The 22,165-nt window shown below is 36.0% G+C and overlaps 2 protein-coding genes across 2 annotated transcripts; one reads left to right on the top strand and one right to left on the bottom strand.

Annotated features, from left to right (window-relative positions):
* Positions 1-738: 738 nt before the first annotated feature.
* LOC311175549 (olfactory receptor 4F6-like) lies at positions 739-1,677 on the bottom strand (the record flags this gene model as incomplete). Its single annotated transcript, XM_084240477.1, has 1 exon — positions 739-1,677. The coding sequence occupies one exon, from the start codon at positions 1,675-1,677 to the stop codon at positions 739-741; it is 939 nt and encodes a 312-aa protein (XP_084096603.1).
* A 19,200-nt stretch (positions 1,678-20,877) lies between these two features.
* Positions 20,878-21,789, top strand: LOC311175292 (olfactory receptor 4K2-like; the record flags this gene model as incomplete). The annotated part of the gene is made up of 1 exon (XM_084240189.1): positions 20,878-21,789. The coding sequence occupies one exon, from the start codon at positions 20,878-20,880 to the stop codon at positions 21,787-21,789; it is 912 nt and encodes a 303-aa protein (XP_084096315.1).
* Positions 21,790-22,165: the final 376 nt, after the last annotated feature.

Genomic DNA, 22,165 nt, shown 5'->3' with positions numbered 1-22,165 from the left:
AAGTAAGAAGAAAAAATATCTAACTTTGACTTTTTGTTGACCACATCTAAAGTGGCACTCAAATTACTAATAATTATTTAATTATATATTTTCAATCTATTTGTTTTCTGCATACATAAGTAGTAAAAATATTTAATCAATTATGAATTAAATATCTTTCAAAATTATATTTGCATGAGTAAATCTAGTAGCATAAGTAATAAAGGAAGAAAAAGAAGTAACAATAAATTAGAATCAACATAGAAAGAATTCTGTTTTTCTTGCAAAGGACAACCAAGAACAAATAATTCCCTTTACATTAGAACACTTTCAGCACTGGAAATAGCAAAATACACTACTGCTATGTAATTACAGCAAAATCAATTGAAATTCATATATTGTCAAGATTCTATGTATGTGGGGGAAATCTTATAGTCAAAACACTAGCAAATGTGTAAAACAATGGTATTTGAATAAAATATAAATGACAAAACATGTATAACAGGAAATTAAAGATTCTATATGCTAATAAAATGGAAGCCACATAAAATGAATATTTTCTGTATTTCTAAAATCTAGAAATTATGAAAAACAGCATGTAGATAATAAATAATATATTCACACTATTGGACATTAGAGTGAAGTAAACTAAGATTTTTTAGGCTACTGAATTACAAATAATAATTTTTTTCAAGATAGTATAACTTGACAAATATTTGCATATATAATGGTACTTTGAAAAGGTACCTCATGAGTTATTTAAAGGAATTTTCTCAAACTCAGGAGCTGACTACTCAGTCTCCTCATTGAATTCATCATGTCCTTGTTCCTCAATGTGTAAATGGCAGGATTCAGGATGGGTGTAATCAAAAAATCCAAAATGGCAAGGAACTTATCCACTGGCACTGTGGGAAATGGCCAGACATAAACAAAGATGCATGGCCCAAAGAATAAAATCACCACAGTGATGTGAGCAGACAGAGTAGAAAGGGCTTTAGACAAACCACTTGAAGAGCGTTTCCATACTGTTAGTAGGATGAAGATGTAGGAAATAATCAATAAGAAGAAGGTTCCCATGGAAATGAACCCACTGTTGGCAGTCACCATGAATTCCATTTTGTATGTGTCCATGCAGGCAAGTTTGATAAACCAAGGAAGGTCACAGTAAAAACTATCTATCTCATTAGGACCACAGAAAGGTAAATGGACAACAAAAGCTAACTGGACCACAGAGTGAATGAGGCCTACAATCCAAGCAGCAGACAAAAGGAAAATGCACATGCGTGGGTTCATGATGGTCATGTAGTGGAGGGGCTTACATATGGCCACATAGCGGTCTAAGGCCATGTTGATGAGCAGCACCATCTCAGATCCACCCAGGATATGAAGGATGAATATCTGGAAGATACACCCCTGGAAGGATATGGTGTTCTGTCCAGAGGACAGGTCAAAAATCATCTTAGGAACCGTTAAGGTAGAGAGACAGAAATCTATAAATGAGAGATTGGCTAGAAGGAAGTACATGGGGGAATGTAAATGAGGATCAAGTGTCACAGTAATTACAACAAGGAGGTTTCCCAGAAAAATTGCTACATAAAACACTGTAGAGAATACAATGAGGAAATGCTTCACTGGTCTAGAGTTAGAAAGTCCCAGCAATACAAAGTGAGACACTTCAGAATAATTTGCTTCATACATTAGTTTTGTCTGATGATACCTAGAGGACCAAAAACAAAATAATAACCAAGGGCTATTCAAAAATTAGTACTTAAAAAACAATTACAATTTTTATCAATTTTGTATTAGAGAAGAAATCTTCACTAACAGACTTAAGGTGTTTTAAAAATGTTATCAATTAATATCTTCATTCAACTAATATCCCCAGTGAGCATAACCAATATGTCTAATGTGCATTTACTACATGTCAAGTTCTAAGGCAAATCCTAATGTTGACTTGAGGAGGTTTATAGATTAATGGTTTATTTTAAATAGCTTAAAATAAAGATATAATTCATAGGATGGATACAATGGAAAATAAAAGTGTAATATGAAAATAAGGTGACTCATCTCAGTGATGTTTGGTCACATAATTCTAATTACATAGAGATATTACTCAACAGAAAATGGAATAGTTCCGACGTGGCCATGCCATGTGCTAAGACCCTGAGACAAGAAAGCCAGTGGGAAAGAAATAAATTATTGAAATAAGGCAAGATTAATAGGCCAGACAGGATGGACTTACTTCCATGATGAGAACTCTGCCTTCATCCTGACAGCAGTACATAGTATGGGCATTTAAGCAGAGGGTTGACCATATTTCTACATTTAGTCACAAAACCCTCAATGTAAATAATGGAATGAAAGATCTAGAGTAAACTTAGAGTAACTTCTCAGGAGACTACTGAAGATATTTCACATCAGTGTGGACAGAGTGACTTATTCAACCAATGGTGCTGGCATAACAGGTAAAACAGAAAATTCAGATCTCTGTCTCTCAACATAAACTCAAGGAAATAAATTAAATATTTATATATTAAACAGAGAAACAAATGAAAAAAGTATAAGAATATTTAATTAAATATTAAGATGGAAAATTCATTATAAGCTCAACCCTTGTTAATAAAACAGAGAGGAAACAATTGGCAGTGTTTAAAATATCAAAATTAAAATCATGTTAAACATAGATATGCAGAGATATATATAGATGATGTATATACATATACATATTATTGTCTTTAGAGATGTCAGCATAGCAAAAAAAGTAAAAATAACTGTGGAGAATATTTGTAAATATGACAAGGTGATTAATACTTTGAATATAAAATTCTTTCAAATACATAAATAATGTGTACTATACCAGTATTAAAATAAGCCAAATATAAAACATTATTTACAAAAGAGAAATCATGATAGCCATTAAGTAAATATAAAGTGATAAACTCATTAGCTATTATTAAATGTAGATAAGTTTGCTTTGAAGTGTTATTTTTTCTAAGTCAACATTTTTATATTATAATTTATCATGGATGATGCTATGTGGAATGACACTCTGATACTGAAAATGATGTTATAAATTGGTATCTCTTTAAAAACCACGTTCAAAATAGATATTAAAAGTTGAAAATTTTCCTTAACTTCTAAGAAACTCACACCAAGAAATTTTGCTTAGGGAAACAACAATAGATTAACTAAAAATTAAGTGATATGGCTCAGAATTATAAGTGTTTTAAAATGATCTATAAGAAATAACTTATGCCTGCAATACTGAATTTAAATATTCATGATAATTTCCACTGGAGAAGTCATTCAACTTTCTATGTCAAAATAAAAATCAGTACTATGGAAAGATACAAATAATGTATGTTTGATTAAAAAGAGATTGTTACAATCTAAACTATATAGAAAATCCATTTTTAAAACATATATCCAAGAAAAATAGAAAAATGCTTATCTTATATTCTTAGCAATAAATTTTAATCTCTGGACTTCTATGCACTTAGTTTAAACCATATGAAATTATTCTTTTTATAATCAAATATGACTGTTTCAATGTTATAGATTTTAACCTATTAGGTTGTTTCTGATATAATTTATAAACTATCTTTAAACAAACAAACGAAAATATAAGCGCTTATTCCACACTTGGATTGGATACTCAGGGGTCCCCACTTGCACTGACACCACCAAGCTTTCCCTCAGAGTCCAACCAGTACCACTGTTCTTTCTATGTCAACACTCCTCCATTTGCCACCCACATCAAGCATGACTACAACCATGCACCACATTGGTATGAAAGCAGCATAAGCACATGGACACTATATGAGGAAGAATAGGCTTGAGGGCATCCAGGCCAGTTGGGAGTGGGCAAACTGTGGGTTATAAACATGGAGCAGTATTGTAGCCAAAAAGAAACACTACAGGGGGGTGCTAGGAGGTGCTTGACAAGAGCACTGAACAGAGAACTTTGTAACAAATAACTGGGGGGGAAATAGAGCACAGCTAAGCTAGAGAATGGGACAATTACTGTGATGAATGACAGAAGGTGTGACATTTCAAATGATCTATAATGAGATCTACGTAAACATTATGAACAATATGTGTGGTTCTTGAAAATGTGGATATCCTGGCATCTAAAAAAATATGCATTCAGTTTGTCTCCAGATGAGCAAAATAAGAATACTTTAAATATCAACAGGAAATTCAGCAAAATAATACTGATAAATTTTAAATTGGTAGGAAATGGGGAGGTTTTTTGTTTTTCACTTTTACTTTCCAAATCTTAATAATTCCTTTATAAATACAAATGGTCTCCACCTGACTCAGTTCAATAGAAAGGGGGGAATATTAGAATCAATCAGAATACTATACTTGATAGGAAGTTTAACATATTAACTCCTAAGGAGGAAATCTAATTACAAATAGCAGGTATACATGTAAAGGTCACTAACAAGAACAACAACCCATACAAATGTCCAATAAACATATTTATTGATGTTTGTTTACATCATCATCAGTGATTATGACCTTAATTGTTTTTTGTTTAACCGATCAATAGAGAAAGAACAAAGCAGAGAACAGAGATAAAGAAAGAAAATACCCAGTAATTTCAAGCTTTCAATTTAAAAGGTACTTATTCATTGTTGAAAGGATTAGAAGTTGACAGTATTTATTAGAATTTAAAATATACAAATTTATATCTAGACATGGCAACACAAAGACACATATATCTATAGCATGTATACGTATGTATTTATTTACATATATACACATAAGCATATAGATTCATATAATAGAATGTTGTTGACACAGGTCAATTGAGAAGGTTCTGGTCACATTCCAGCACATATATACAATGGAATACTAAGAAGCACTTGAACACAGATAATAGTTCTACACATAGAGTTCTGGAAAGATTTCAATTTTAATGAAAATAACTGTATAAAGTTAATAATATGAAATTTTACGTTTGCATTTGAATTAAAAAATTCTCCAGGAATGCATACCAATTACCAGTGATGAGTCTAGTATTACATGTGACTTTTACTTGCTAATATCTATACTTCTATATTGTTTAAATGGTCTAAAACCACATTATCTTGATTTTGACTTAAAATACATGATATTTTAAATATAAAATAAGAGGTTCAAGTTGCAATCATTCAAATTCCAATTTCACTAAAGGAAACATTTCAAATAAGCATTTAAAGCTGAAATAAAGTTTTACAAATGTGGAACTGTTTAGCCATAAAGCATCACCTCAGTCACATAGGAAATATTCTCAGATTCACCACTAACACAAAATTTGTTTGTGAGCAGTCTAGGGCTAGTTTCTAAAAATTATGTCTGTTGGTTAGTTAATTGATAATAGGAGAAAAAGATGTCAGGAAAAGGGGGGGGTGGGAAATGAAGGAACAGGGAGAGGAAGAAAAAGGAGAGAAGGAAAAAATCAGGTAACCAAAGAATGGCATAAAACGTAAATAGGAAGTGGTAAGACTTCCATACCAAGAGAGCATTTCCTGTCTTCTCTGCCTGCTTAAAATTCCTCAGTACCTTTGCGAGGCTGCCCGCAGCCTCTGCAGCGCCAGTTCGATCCCCGGCCACCGGTGAGGGTCCCACCAAAAAAAAAAAAAAAAAAAAGAAATTTCCTCAGTAACTTCTGCCTTTACAACACCTCTTCCTGACACATTAAGTGTGTGTAATATATTTAGAGCCCATTGCCCCAGGCTCTCATCTTTTCTCTCCACCTCACAATTGCAAATCTATAAAGAAACTCGCTCTTGCAAGTTTAACAGTGTTTTGGTTCTCCAATACAGGTATCCCTGACCTTTTTTCTTTTGGCTGGTAATTTCTGCTCTAAAATTTTTTTATCTCTGCACCAATTTCTCAAGGGTCACTTCCTCTCTCCTCCAGTCTGGATTAGATGTTCCTCCTCTATGCTCCCATCTTATGCTTGAATGCCTCTCATATTACTTTTCATAACATTATAATTTTCAATTGGCTAATCTCTGCTCTGTCCTGCTAGGTCTAAGGCCTGCATGAGGGCTTCTTGTGTCTTACTCATAAATCCTGTCCCATGTAAATGTTGTTAGTTTGGGAGAGGAAGTATGTGGTTTCATGGTTGTGGACATGCACATGTACATCAATACATAGATAACTGATGATAATGGTTCTTGGTAAAAATGTTTTATTTTGCATCCCTTTTCCATTAAAAATCAATGCCAACAATTTTAAAAGTACTGTCACTCATATGGTATCTCTAATGCTATTCATATTATAGGTGACCATTTCCAAGATCCTTCCTGGTTCTTAGTGAAATATAACTAGACTCAGAAATGTCCCCTAAAACAAAGCACAATCTAAGCATATGCAGCAATGCAAACAACCTGGAGTGAAAATTATCACTTCCCCTTAGAAAGATGGGCATCAGTGGGCATTCAATAAATGCTTACTGAAGTGAAATACAGAAATAGAGAAAAGAAAATGGGATGGAGAGAGAGAGGGACAGATAGAAAGAACAAGGGGACATTTTATAGTGTTATATGATAGGTATTATTCATTTTATGAATAATAAAAACAGCTGACAATTTTAAGTCTATTGACATAATACCATTCCTACTTACCTGACCAAAACAAAGGGACATCAGAAATATATAATTTATCTATTGCTAGATCTATTAAAAGTATTTCCCTCTTTGATGCTATGTAGTTAGTACCTCTCACAAATGCTCCAGCACTACCAATGGCTTTTGGTCACCACTTGATGATTTGGTGACCTGAGTCCCCAGGCCATTCACCATGGGAGCTCTACTTTTAATTCCCATGGAATTAAGAGAAGGGAAAATAGTGGAAGTTTAATTTAAACCATAAATGGAAAGCAAATGAAATTATATTCAATAAAATATGAAAGCAAAATATCTTCAAAGAAAATTGGTAACTCCTGGCATTTTAATCTCTAGTTAAAAATTAAATGTTATCTAATCTAATGCCAGTGAAAAAGGAACAACTATTAACATACTCAGTAGTAAGAATTAATTTTAAAAAGCTGGAAGCATATTCATGAAATATCCTTAAAAACAGTCTATCTGCTTTTTGCCTCATTTACATAATTACTATCTCCATTTTAGACATATTAATATCAAATAATATGGAACTTAAATATATTGTCAAAGGTCATTTTGCTAGAGTCAGATCTAACATTCAAATGCAATTTTAAGCACATGTTCAATCTCAACATCATACCATTTTATTTTTTTAACTTTATGTTATTTATGTTTATCTATTTTTTTTAAAGATTTATTCATTTATTTATACAAGAATCAGGGTACAGGGCAGATGTGCGGGAGCATGAGAAGATTCGCCAGAGACAGCTGGGAACAGAACAGGCAGACTGATGAAATACACTGCTGAGGGGAGCAGCAGGCAAGACCGGAAAGGTCTGCTGTGCCATGTGGGACCCTCGCCAGTGGCCGGGATTGAACCAGTGCTGCAGAGGCTGCAGACAGCTCCACAGCGCTGCGCTCAACCACCTAAGCCACCAGGGGAGGCCCTAAGTTATTTATTTTTAAATACTTTTTTTCTTACATTCGTGTTGATTTTTGGATAGTATGTGATTTCTCCCCTCAGGTGTAGTCACCATAATTCTTCCACCACCAACACACACACACAGTCTATCCCTATAGTCTATTTTGCTCTTCTATCTCACCCTACTGTTTTCACATTTCCTCCTTCCTCTCCCCTCCTGGATGCCTCATATCCATGATCAGCTTTCAAGATTTGTATTTGTTTGACCATTTGTTTGGTGTTACTATATTCCACATATACGTGAAAGCATCCGATATTTATCTTTTTCCTTTTGACTTATGGTAATCCTGTCCAGCTCCACCCATTGTTGCCAGAAATGGCCTGAGTTTATCTTTTGTGATCACTGAGTAGTATTCCATTGCATGTATTCCATATGCGTGTTTTTATTTGTGTGTGTGTGTGTGTGTATACACACTACATTCTCTTGATCCATTCATCTGTTTGGGGCATATGGGTTGTTTCCATATATCTTGGCTAGTGTAAATAGTGCTGCAATAAACAGGAGTGCAGGTTTTCTTTCAAATTAGTGTGTTTGTATTCTTTGGGTAGATTTCTATCCAAAGCTGAAATAGCTCAATCACATGACAGATAACATTTTTAGTGTTTTAAGGAACCAGTAGGAGGGCACTGGCAGGATCTCATAAGAGGTTGTGAGGTCTCTGGCCACTCTGGCACCTTCCCTGGTGTGCGTTCAGGGAAGGGTCTCATCATTCTGTGTGAGTCCTGGAAGTTTCACAGAAGGTTGTGAGGCCTCTGCTGATATGGGCAGGTGATAGCAGGGTCTCACAAGAGATCATGAATCCTCAGTGCAGCTTCTCTGGTACAGGCCCAGGTCTCTTCAACTGCTTTCATGTAGAGGTATTTCTAGTCTATATCTCAAGAACAGGGCCTTCCTTTACTTGTTTCTACCCAACTTGATCAGCAGATTAATATCACTGACACTACCTACGTAGTTAATGTTAATCCCAGTAATCTACACAATACTGTGTTGCCAAGTTTGCTTTACAATGCCAACCTACTATTCATGAAGTATGAAAAGAACATTTTTAAATTGTGTCTTTACAATGTTTAAAAAAATAGAAGACAAACAGAAGTTGAAAGACATTCTCTGCTCTAGATTGGAAAAATTATTATTGCTAAAATGCCTGTCTTACTTAAAGCAATATACAGATTCAGTGCAGTGGCATTCCTCAAGCAAATTGAACAAACATTACTGAATTTCATATAAAACTACAACAGACCACAAATAGCCTAAGATATCCTGACAAAAAAAGAATAGCTTTAAAACTACATTACAAAACTACACCAATCAAAACAGTATAGTAATGGAAGAAAAAGAAACACAAAGACCAATGGGATAGAATCAGAGCCCAGCAATTAAACCACATTTACATAGAATATCTATGACAAATTAACCAATGATATACAAGTAAGAAAAGTCTTTTCAACAAATGGACGTTTGGGTAAACTGTACAGTCATATGCAAAAGAATGGAACAAAATCAGGGGGCGGAGCAACATGGCGGCAAGGAGACGCTGCGAGTAAGATCTCCCATTAAAAAAAGTTAATAGGGAGGAAAAGTGGCAGGTCCCAGTGAGAAGTGGGACATGGAAGATAAACGGGTGACGCCAGCAAACTGCCCGAAGAAGAAAGTTGCCACAAAAGAGGACTAGAAGGGAGGGAAGCGCAGAACCCTGCTCCCCTCCCCCACCCACAGAGTCGGCACTCTCCGACTGGCCGAGAGGAGGGAAACAACAAAATAAAAGGACCAACAAGAACAAACTACACAGCAAGCGGGACTGTGAGTGGAAAGGAACTATTGCAGCCACCACACCCCGTGAAAAGGAGCTGTGGAGAACCCTGCAGGATTCCCGGCGGTTGTGAGCAAACGGCTCTGGGCGCCATTAGAGAAGAACAAAGACCCCAGGAGACGCGCACACAGCCAGGGCTGCAGGTAAGCTTGCGCGGAAAAGCGGCGCACTTGGCGCGCTTGAAAAGCAAACGTGGACCAGGATCACAGCTGCCCAGGTCCCTGCGCCTGCGACCTAGGCTTGCGGGGAGATGCGCGGAGGCCCCACACAGGGGTGAAAGTCCCTCACTGAGTAAGCAGGAACCAGGCGCCCAGGCACGGGAGCTGGGTGCAAAAGGCGCCATTCCCACGCCACTGAACTGGGCTACAGCCCACGGCCTGGACCTGAGGGCTTTGAACTGAGACCCGGGCACGAAATTCTGGGCGTGGGTTCTCCACGACGGTGGGGCACAAGGCAGACACAGCATCCCAAAGCCGTTGAGGTTTACCCTACCATTCTCGCTCTCTGTTCCCTGTCCCACGGGGGTGGGGGGATTGAAAAACAGCCCCCCAAGGACAATAGGAGAGATCTCTAGCGCCACCTAGCGACCAGAAAAAAAGTCACTAACACCCCATAGAACAGGGAAATTTCTTAAGAATTCTTGAAAAGGGCAGAAGGCTTCTGGAGGTCCCAGTGGCCAGCTGGGAAGTTAGCCCACGCCAGGCCCCTTCCAACCAGCAGTCTGAGCCCACAGAGGGAGCAGGCACCCACGTCCGGGGCAGACCAGGCACGCAGAAGAGTGTGCCTGAGACCGGATGCGCAGGGACTGCATCCTGCTTTGCCAGTTTAGAACAGGGACATTTCTTCAGTAAAGACTGCCTAAAACCAGCAGAAAGCCCCCCCAGAAGCCAGAGAAGGTTCCTGGAGGAGCCAGAGGGGAGCAGAGAAGTTCACCCAAGATGACAGCCAGTCCTAGCAACACAGTGTCCCAATGCATACAACAAATTAGAAAACAGACAGTAGGGAGTAGAAGAACCACACACAACCTAACAACGCCTCAGGAAAGAAGCACACCACAAAAAGAAAACCACCCTCCAGATTGCAACGACAGTAACTTGGAAGAACTTCTGAGCCTTCCAGAAAGAGAATTTAAAATTGCCCTGATTAAAAAAGTGGCAGAAGTCATAAAGGAAAACAATGATCAGAAGAAGGAAATTGAGTCCCTAAAGAGGGAAAACAATGGTCAGAAGAATGAAATTGAGTCCCTAAAGAGGGAAAACAAAGGTCAGAAGAATGAAATTGAGTCCCTAAAGAGGGAAGTAAAAGAAATGCAAGAGATCAAAGAATTAATGGAGGAACTAAAGAACTCTGGGAAAAGCAATGAAAGCAGAATAGATGAAATGGAAGAACGAATAAGTACTCTTGAAGACACAGAAATAAAAAGAACCAAAACAGAAAAGGAAAGAGAAGTACGAAGGAAAAAGAATGAAGAAAGACTTCGGGAACTATCTGACTCTTTGAGGAAAGGAAATATAAGAGTTATAGGCATTCCAGAAGGAGAGGAGAGAGATGTAGGAACAGAGAAAATATTCCAGGAGATAATTGAACAGAACTTCCCAAATGCGAAGAAGGAGCTGAAAATTGATATACAAGAAGCAAGAAGAACACCAAACTTCCACAACGAAAGGAAAAACACAGCAAGACACATAATAGTAAAGCTCCCAAGAATCCAGGACAAGGAAAAAATAATGAAGCTGACAAGAGGGAAGAAACAGATAACATTCAAAGGAAAACCAATCAGGCTGACATCGGACTTCTCTGAAGAAACACTACGGGCAAGGAGAGAGTGGAGGGACATAGTCAACAGACTCCAAGAAAACAGATGCCAACCAAGAATACTCTATCCCGCAAAGCTCTCCTTCCTCTATGAAGAAAGAATATTGACTTTCCCAGACAAAGAGAAACTCCAGAATTTCATTACGACTAAACCCCCACTCCAAAAAACACTACAAGGAATCCTAAAGCCAGAACCTCAGAGGGACGAATAACAATGAAAGAAGACCAAAAAAAAAAAAGTTATTAAAAGAATAAATAAATAAAATCAAAGGAAAGACAAACACAATGGCAAATACAGATGCTAACATATCAATATTAACTCTAAATGTAAATGGACTAAACTCTTCAATAAAAAGACACAGAGTTGCAGCCTGGATTAAGAAACAAAACCCAACCTTTTGCTGTCTCCAGGAAACACATTTAGCTACAAAAGATAAAAATAGGCTCAAAGTTAAAGGATGGAAAACAATCCTACAAGCAAATGGACCAAAAAAGAAAGCAGGAACAGCTATACTTATATCAGATAAAACAGACTTCAAACTCAAAAAAATAAAAAGACACCCCAATGGTCACTACATTATGATCAAGGGGACAATACTTCAAGAAGAAATAACACTCATTAACATATACTCACCAAACGAAGGAGCACCAAAATATATCAGACAACTGTTGTCCTCTCTGAAAACAGACATCAGAGAAAACACATACGTAGTGGGAGACTTCAACACACCACTATCAACAATGGATAGATCAACAAGACAAAAAATAAGTAAAGAAACTAAAGCTCTAAATAAGGACCTAGAGCATTTGGGCTTAACAGACATCTATAGAACACTAAATCCAAAAAAAATGGAGTACACATTTTTCTCAAGCGCACATGGATCATTCTCCAGGATCGATCACATACTGGGGCATAAGACAAACATCAACAGATACACCATGACTGAAATCATACCAACCATTTTTTCTGACCATGAAGGCATCAAACTAGAAATAAACCATAAAAAGAAGGCAAGGAACTATCCTACCTCATGGAGATTAAAAACCACACTACTGGAAGACCACTGGACTAACGAGGAGATCAAAGAAGAAATTAAAAAATTCTTTGAATTGAATGACAAGGAGGACACTAATATCCTAAATGTATGGGATGCAGCAAAAGCAGTAATAAGAGGAAAATATATAGCAATAGAAGCTCACATCAAAAAACAAGAAAGAACTCAAAAAAACAACCTGATCTCGAAGCTCAGAGATCTAGAAAAAAGAACAACAAAAAAACCCCAAAACCAGTAGAAGAAAAGAAATAATAAAAACCAAAGCAGAAATAAATGAAATTGAAACTAAAAAAACAATCCAAAAGATCAATGAAACCAAGAGCTGGTTCTTTGAAAAAATCAATAAGATAGACAAACCCCTAGCCAGGCTCACAAAGGAAAAAAGGGAGAAAGCACAAATAAACAGGATCATAAATGAAAGAGGAGAAATCACAACGGACACAGCAGAAATCAAAAGAATAATCAGTAACTACTATGAACAGTTATATGGAAATAAGTTCAACAATCTAGAGGAGATGGACAAATTCCTACAACTCTACAATCACCCAAAGCTAGATAAAGAAGAAATAGAACACCTAAACAGACCAATTACAATTAGCGAAATTGAAATGGTAATAAAAAACCTCCCCCAAAACAAAAGCCCAGGACCTGATGGATTTACAAATGAATTCTACCAAAGATTCAGAGACAAATTAGTGCCTATCCTTCACAAACTCTTCCAAAAAATTGAGAAGGAAGGGACAATACCAAACACGTTCTATGAAGCCAACATTACACTAATACCAAAACCGAATAAGGACAACACAAAAAAGGAAAACTACAGGCCAATCTCCCTAATGAACACTGATGCAAAAATCCTCAATAAAATTTTAGCTATCAGAATCCAACAATGTATCCATAAGATAATTCACCACGACCAAGTAGGATTCATTCCAGGGACACAAGGATGGTTTAACATCAGAAAATCAATCAACGTTATCCAACACATCAACAAAAAGAAATATAAAAAACATATGATAATATCAATAGATGCTGAGAAAGCTTTCGACAAAGTGCAACACCCATCCATGATAAAAGCCTTTGAAATTCTTGGGATACAAGGAACATACCTCAACATCATAAAGGCCATCTATGACAAGCCAACAGCCAGTATCATCCTCAATGGTGAAAAGCTGAAAGCAATTCCATTAAGATTTGGAACAAGACAAGGATGTCCACTTTCACCACTGCTTTTCAATACAATACTGGAAGTCCTAGCCAGAGCAATAAGACAAGAGAAAAACATACAAGGAATCCAAATAGGAAAAGAAGAAGTCAAACTATCACTATTTGCAGATGATATGATAATATACATAGAGAACCCCAAAAACTCCACAGAAAAACTAATTCAACTTATCAATCAATTCAGTAAAGTGGCAGGGTACAAAATCAACACGCAAAAGTCAGTAGCCTTCCTATACACAAACAACAAATCTGAAGAAGAAGAAATAAAAAAACCCATCCCTTTTATTATCGAAACAAAAAAAATCAAATATTTGGGAATAAATCTAACAAAAGAGGTAAAGGACCTTTACAAAGAAAAATATAAAACACTGTTAAAAGAAATAGAAGAAGACACAAAGAAATGGAAAGACATCCCCTGCTCATGGATTGGAAGAATAAACATTATTAAAATGGCCATCCTACCAAAAGCAATATACCGATTCAATGCTATTCCAATCAAAATTTCAATGTCATTCTTCAAAGAAATAGAACAATTATTGATGAAATTCATATGGAATCACCAAAAACCCCGAATAGCCAAAGCTCTACTGAAAAAAAAAAAAAAGAAGGAAATGGAGGCATCACACTCCCAGACTTCAAACTATACTACAAAGCCATAATCATCAAAACTGCATTGTATTGGAACAAGAACAGACATACAGACCAATGGAATCGAATAGAAAATCCAGAAATAAACCCACAGATTTATGGTCAACTAATATTTGACAAAGGAGCAAAGACTATGCATTGGAGCAAAGAAAGTTTGTTCAATAAATGGTGCTGGGAAAACTGGGTTGCTACATGCAAAAGAATGAAGCTTGAACACTACCTCACACCATACAAAAAATCAACTCAAAATTGATTAAAGAACTAGACATAAGACCTAAAACCGTAAAATACATAGAAGGAAATATAGGTGAAACACTACGTGATTTGCATATCAAAGACATCTTTACAGACATATCACCCAAAGCAGTGATAGTGAAGGCAAAGATAAACAGCTGGGACTACATCAAATTAAAGAGCTTCTGCACAGCAAAAGAGACAATAACAAAAACAAAGAGAAACCCCACCAACTGGGAGAACATTTTTGCACCCAACACTAATAATAAAGGACTGATCACAAAAATCTGCAAAGAGCTGATGAGACTCAACAACAACAAAGAAAATAACCCAGTCAAAAAATGGCCAGAAGAGCTAAAAAGAAACTTCTCTGAAGAGGAATTGCAAATGGCCAACAGACGTATGAAAAAATTTTCAACATCACTTGTAATCAGGGAAATGCAAATCAAAACTACCATGAGATACCATCTTACACCAGTGAGAATGGCACATATTAAAAAAACTAGCAACAACAAATGTTGGCAAGGTTGTGGAGAAAAAGGAACTCTCCTGCACTGTTGGTGGGAATGCAAACTGGTCCAACCACTATGGAGAGCTGTGTGGAGATTTCTGGACCTACTAAACATAGAGCTTCCATATGATCCAGCAATTCCACTCCTAGGTATTTACCCAAAGGACACAGAAACATCAATTCCAAAGAACACCTGCACCCCTATGTTTATAGCAGCACTCTTTACAATAGCTAAGCTTTGGAAACAGCCCAAATGCCCAAAAATAGATGACTGGATCAAGAAGATGTGGTACATATATACCATTGAATATGGATGGCGCTGGAAGGGATCATGCTCAGCGAAATAAGCCAAAAAGAAAAAGAAAAATACCAGATGGTCTCACTCATAGCAGGAATCTAGAAAACTTAAATAAGGGATCAGGAAAATGAATAACTATAAGAAAGTGAAAATCAAAATCAACAAAAAACTATGAACCAGAGACACTTTTTGGGGGGTGGGGGCCGGGAGGGGAGGGATTGGGGTCAGAATGGGGCATGTGCAGTTGTATGGGGGAATATAAAAATAAAATTTATTATTTAAAAAAAAAAAGAATGGAACAAAATCATTGTGTCATACCACATCCACCTGAAATCATAAAATACTTACTTTTTGAAGACATAGGCAAAACTCTTCATGGCATTGGCTTGAGAGATGTCTTTAGGAATGAACTGCAATGGCAAGACAAAAAAAGCAAAAATAAACTTCTATACAGAAAAGGACACTATTGTTAAAACAAAGAAACATCTTTTTGAACAGAAGAAAGTATTTCTACATCACACATTCAAAAAGAGACTGTTATCCAAGATCTACAAAGAACTCATACAACTCAACACAAAAGAAAACAAATCACCCAATCAAAAAATGGGTAGAAGATCTAAATGGACATGTCTCAAAGAAAACAACCAGGTGGTTACAGGCACCTGAAAATATGCTCATTACTTATCTTCAGGGAAATGAAAGAAAAAAGCACAATCAGATACCATCTCAGACCTGTAAGAATGGCCCATGACAAAAAGACCCAAAAGAACAAGTGTTTGTGAGGGTGTAGTGAAAATGAAAGCCTGATACACTTTTGAAGGGAATGTAGACTGGTCCAGCATCTACGGAAAACAGTATGAAGGTTTCTCAAAATATTAAAACGAAGATACACCATATGATCCAGCAATTCTACTCCAAGACATCTGTTTGCATAATGCAAAAATACTCATTTGAAGGGATATATGCACTTCTTTGTTCACTGCAGCACTATTTATAATATTCAACTTACGGAAGCAACTTAAGTGTCCCCGTGACAGATGAGTGGATTAAGAAGATATAGCATATGTACACAATGGCATACTAATCAGTTATAAAAAACAAATGAACTTTGCCATTTGGGACAACATGGATAAAACTAAAGGGGACTATGCTAAGCAAGTTAAGACAGAAGGAGAAAGACTGATACTGTATGATTTCACTCATATGTGGAATATAGAGGAAAAAAGCAAAGAAACTGTTGAAAAAAAAAAAAAAAAACCTCTAGAAATCTGACTATAGAATTGGGGCTACAAGCAGTGATGGGTGTGTGGGTGCCAAGTCTGGAGGGAATCCAGTGGAAAGTGGTAAAGGAAAATGGGTGCCTTGGTGTTACATGTAGTATGGTAAAATACTTCTACCAAGGTGTGAACCTATGCCTCACAACTACATATGGTGTTATATGCCAGTTCTATCTCAATAAAAATAATTTTAACAATAAATTAAAAAATGTATCCTTAGTATTGAACAAAAAATGTAGGTAAATTTTTAAAACAAATTTTATCTTAAATTCTTGTTATTTCTCTGGAAACAAATATTACCACTGAATAAAAGATATTTAAGTATAAATTTATCTTTTAAAAAATTGAAATTTAAAGTACCCTTTCATATTCTATATATCCAAAACCAAACACTATTCCATTCATGCAATTATGTAATTGCATATAACAGAAACTGAAACAATAACCACCAAAATGTAGACATCTTTTCCTAGTGCAAAAAAGTAACAGGAAAGAACAGAGAGAGAAAGAATACCATGTTTCCTTTTCAAACCTCTATAGTGTTGGGATTCTGATCAATAATATTGAGTTTACAAAATACTTTGCAAATGAAAATAAAAAATAGGATTCCAGGGCCTCACTGGTGGCGCAGCAGTTGAGCGCTGGGTGGCGAAGCTGCCCGCAGCCTCTGCAGCATCAGTTCGATCCCCGGCTGCTCCCCGGCCACCAGAGGAGGGTCCCACATGGCGCGCAGACCTCTCCTGCCGCCCACTGCTCCCCTCAGCAGTGTACCTCGGTCCTTCTGCCTGCTCTCTCCCCACTCTGGCTCTGGTGAATTCTCTCACCCTCCCGCGCTTCTGACTGTACCCAGTGCTTGTATAAATAAAATAAAATAGGTTTCCATTATTGTCTCCTGGTTCAGAAAAAATTCATAATATTTTTTCATTCAATGTTAAACCTGAAACATTGTTTCAAGTAACCACTGAAATTTTTTAGACTTTAATGATTCTTGACTCCAATAAAACCTAAATATCAGCAATTCAAAGCTGGCTGTTCTGTCATAGACACTGTTGTTATACATCAGTGACTAATTCATCTTCCTCTGCAGGTCATCCCCTGCCCACTCACCCAAGTAATCTGACTTCTACTGAGACTGAAATAGCAGTTTAGCTCTGAAATAATGATTAATTTTTTTAAAAGACAAAGATATGTCTTAAAACTGTGCTTAACTTTCATCATTACAATGTCCATAAGTGTGCTCACCAGACCTCTCTTTGATCTTGACCAAAAAACACACTTTCACAAATCTCTCAGAAACTCAGAAATTAAGACTCCCAAGGGAGCATAGCATAGGTTGCCTGAAAATTTCCTACCCCAGAGGCTACTTTTTACAGTGAATATATGCCTCACACTCCCATGAACACTGGTCATAGAAAAATGGATTATTTGCTTGTTGATATATAATTTTGTTTCAGATTCTCAATGGAACGGAGGCAACACTTTATACATGGAAATATATATAGCCAAATATGATGTCTCTCTGTTAAGAAAAGACAGTCTTCACTCTGTAAATTTCTTTAATTCATTTCCTCTATTACAATGAAGGCAAGTTCACAAATATTTTAATATAATATGTCCATGAATATTAATTGAGATGATTTGGGATTGATACATAGCTTTCAAAAATATGAACTATTTCTTCTTCAGGTACATCTTAGGACTTCTGGACTCCCTACAACATCAAAAGGAATCCTTCTAAACGGTCTCACAGCTCCCTAAATGCCTGGTTGAGGAATTATTTATGTTCCCACAGAATTATTATCCTCAGAATCTAAAGTTTTCCTGGATTAAGAAACTATTCCAGGCATAGATATGTAACTGTAATAGAATTTTCTCAACATGGAGAAAGTTGATTGTTATTAAATAGCTCAGGAAGAAACGTAAGAGAAAGTACAGAAGGAACTCTGCAGAATCTATGTCAATAGTTACCATGGAAATGAACTTATGCTCTTGGAACTGAACAGAAGGAGATGCATAATGATACTACAGCAAAAAGACTGCAATCAGAGATCATTGGATGTGTACCTTGGTCTACCATTTCTCAGCTCTGAAACTTATAACAGTTTGTATTGAGGGTCAACCTCAGAATTCTAATTCCTATTCATGGGGTTATTGTGATGACGGAGTTAGACATGTGCAAGTTTCCAGCACACGGTAGGTATGCATAGAGAGAAACAGAGAGACAATAGTCACATGACCCCGAAATAATTAGTAGTTTAAAAAAAGAAAAACAAAAATAGTTTCATTTCTTTTTAGTTTTCTTGTTTTTTTTTTTTTAAGTTTTGATTCTCTTTGGTTAGTTCTTAAGTCATTAGATTACAATTACACTGTAATTGTAGAATCTGTAGACTTATCTCTCTTGCCTGGGATACAGCTGAAAATTAATTTTAACATTATTAATGTGGTTATTCATGTAATTATTTTAGAAATAATATTTTGACTTTTATAATATAAGTACTAGGTGAGAAAGCAGATAAAGTGGTATAACCTATAGCATGTAGAGTCTTTTTCATCTGAAGGACTGAAAGGTGATCAGAGAGTACAGTAAGAAAATATTAAATAAGTTCTTGTTGACTATATTAGAAAAAAGTAAAATCCTCTCCTACATTAAGAACTTTCTAATTCAGTTCTTATTTTCATCCCTGATATCTAATAACTATAGTGGATTTAAACAATATCATCAGCTTCGGTTATAGAAAACAGTGAGGGTAAATTAGAGAAAATCTGAAACAATTAGTGCTAAGACTACTAACAGAATTATAGATACAGAGGATATATTTCATACATCTATTAGCCACTTAAATTTCCTTTTATGTTAATTATGTTTTCACATTCTTTCAAGAAGTTGCTGATACTAAATCATCTTAACTGTATTACTTTGGGCATTTACCTTTTGACTTGATTTTTTTTTCCAGCAGTAAAATAAGTGATTATCATTGTTATGAGCAGGAATTAAAAGTAACTATGAATTATATAACTTGTAGATAAACATAATTAAAAATCTAAATGGGTGTATACCACAAAAAGTTCACCACTAAAATCTTTCTGTAAAGTAACCTATGTATAGCCTTTCAAAAATTAATCAGACTGGACCATTTTAGTTTATGCAGATATTGCCAGATTTGTTTCTTAGGAGTCATCTTGTTTTGTATCGTTAAAATCACATTGTGTATTCTGTGCCCCTAGAACATGTTGACAAAATGAGATTTAAACCCACTGGAGAGTTTCACAATTCAAGACTAAACCTCAGAATTGACTGAAGTACACCACAGATGTGGAAAGATTTCTTCCAGGTTTCGGCAGCTTTGACTTTTAGGTACAGAGAAAATTTTTTTTCCTGGTGTTCATAAGTCATCCTTTGTGCTGAAGATTTATTCTTTCACTGGTTGTTAATCATAATCTCCTTGAGTGATTTAATCCGCTCTTGTATTTTTTTGACTATTTTCATTGACGATACAGATTAGTCATTTTATCAAGACTCTTTAAAACTGATTCTTTAAAACTGATTTATTCACTAATGAAAAACTATTAATTAATAATGTGTTAGATGTTGTCTCAGTTTTTCTTTTTCTTAATACTTTTACTGAAGTACTACTGGTTAATGTCCCTGTCAGTATTTTGAGAGTAGGGGATCTCTCCCCTCAGATGTGATCACCAGTTTCAGTTTTTCAAATTTACATGTAGAAACTACTTTTCTACCATTTCCTTTGAAAACCAAATAAAGTATGTTATTTTACCTTGGGTCCACAATTTGAATTGATTAATTTCTTGATACACCACATATCCTCATCATGTTTTCATGCCTATTTGGTGTTCATATTTAATATTAAAATTACATCAATGAAAACATGACCAATTATAAGACCTAAACAACTATAATAATATCCATGCTCACATTCATCCTTGAATTCCCCTCACTTGAGGTTACTTACATTTTCTCTTTAGTATAAAATTTTATCATTTATACAAGCTCCTGCAAATGCACTGTAAGTGTCTATTGCTTTTCACCTTATAAGAATTGTGCCATGCAGATCTATTTTGGACCTCTTATTTTCTTCGTTACGATATCTACTAAGATACATCTCTATCATTTTATATAGATGTATTTTATTTATGGTTCTGCACAATATTTTATTGTCCTGTTTATGGGCATTAGTGTAAATTTCTCCTTAATAGATGCAAAAGTTTATCTTAAGCATGTAAATAAGAGTGAAATATCTGTGTCATAGAATATGTGATAGTTGAACTTCACAAGATAATGCCAAATGGTTTTCCATAGTGATAACATCAGTACATGCTTCTATCAGTAATGTATAAGAAATCCTCTTAGAATCACATACTATTATTCAGGAAATCTAATGTCATTTTTTTCTTCTTCAGATAAATTTAAAACAAACTGGACTAAATGGAAGAAGCAAACCAGTCTGTGGTTTCTGAATTTATTATTCTTGGACTTTGTCGCTCATGGGAGCTCCAGGCCTTCCTCCTAGTAATATTTTCTTCACTGTATTTGATCACTATTTTGGGCAACATCTTCATTGTACTTTTAATTATTGTTGACCTTCACCTCCACTCCCCTATGTACTTTCTGTTAGCCAATCTTTCTTTCATTGACTTTTGCATTTCCTCAGTCACTACGCCTAAACTGATCACAGACTTTCCCAAGAAAAACAAAACCATCTCTTTCGGAGGCTGTATGTGTCAGATTTTCTTTGGACATTTCTTTGGAGGGGCTGAGATGGTGCTCCTTGTGTCAATGGCCTATGACCGTTATATAGCCATCTGTAAGCCACTCCATTACTCCAGTGTCATGAGCAGACAAATGTGCATTGGATTAGTGATGACATCATGGATCATTGGCTTTGTGCATTCAATAAGTCAACTAGCTTTGATTATAAAGTTGCCCTTCTGTGGACCCAGGGAGCTAGACAGCTTCTTCTGTGATATTCCACTGGTAGTCAAGCTAGCCTGCATGGACACCTATGTCCTAGAAATGTTGATAAATGCTGACAGTGGAGTACTGGCAGCCTTCTGTTTCATTGTGTTGATGATCTCTTACTCTTACATTCTGTTTACGGTCTGTCATCACTCAAAGGATGGGGCATCTAAGGCTCTCTCCACCTGCACTGCTCACATTACTGTGGTGGTGCTATTCTTTGGGCCTTGCATCTTCATCTATCTGTGGCCACTCAGCATCCCTTGGCTAGACAAGTTTCTTGCTGTATTTTATGCAGTCATCACACCTCTCCTAAATCCAGCCATTTATACTTTAAGAAACAAAGAGATTAAAAATGCCATTAAAAGACTACGATTTTAGCCCAGGGATAGATTTCTGTGGGGTTTTTAAAGTTTCACATTTCTAGATATTCACTGTATAATCCCAAAATTGCTCACACCTTCCCTATTACTCAGGGCACAGAAGCATTCCCAATTCACAAATGGAAAGCATTTGTATCTCCAGGTGTTTTTATCAATTCTGTTATATTCTGTAATCATTTCTCCATCATATGATTTCTTGTATGGGGAATCTGGTCTGTCTTTATGACTATTATGTTGGCTGTGCTCAAAGATGTCTTGAAATTAATGATAATGTACTTATTACTATTTATGCTGCTATTTCAACACCCACCAGCACATCCTGAAATTTTCCATTATGCTAAGCATTTCACTGAGCAAAGCATTACATATAGCTC

Source organism: Talpa europaea, assembly GCF_964194135.1.
Source record: "Talpa europaea genome assembly, chromosome: 8".
Lineage (NCBI taxonomy): Eukaryota > Metazoa > Chordata > Mammalia > Eulipotyphla > Talpidae > Talpa > Talpa europaea.
The sequence above is the reverse complement of the archived record's forward strand: the minus strand, read 5'-3'. Positions and strand labels throughout refer to the sequence as shown.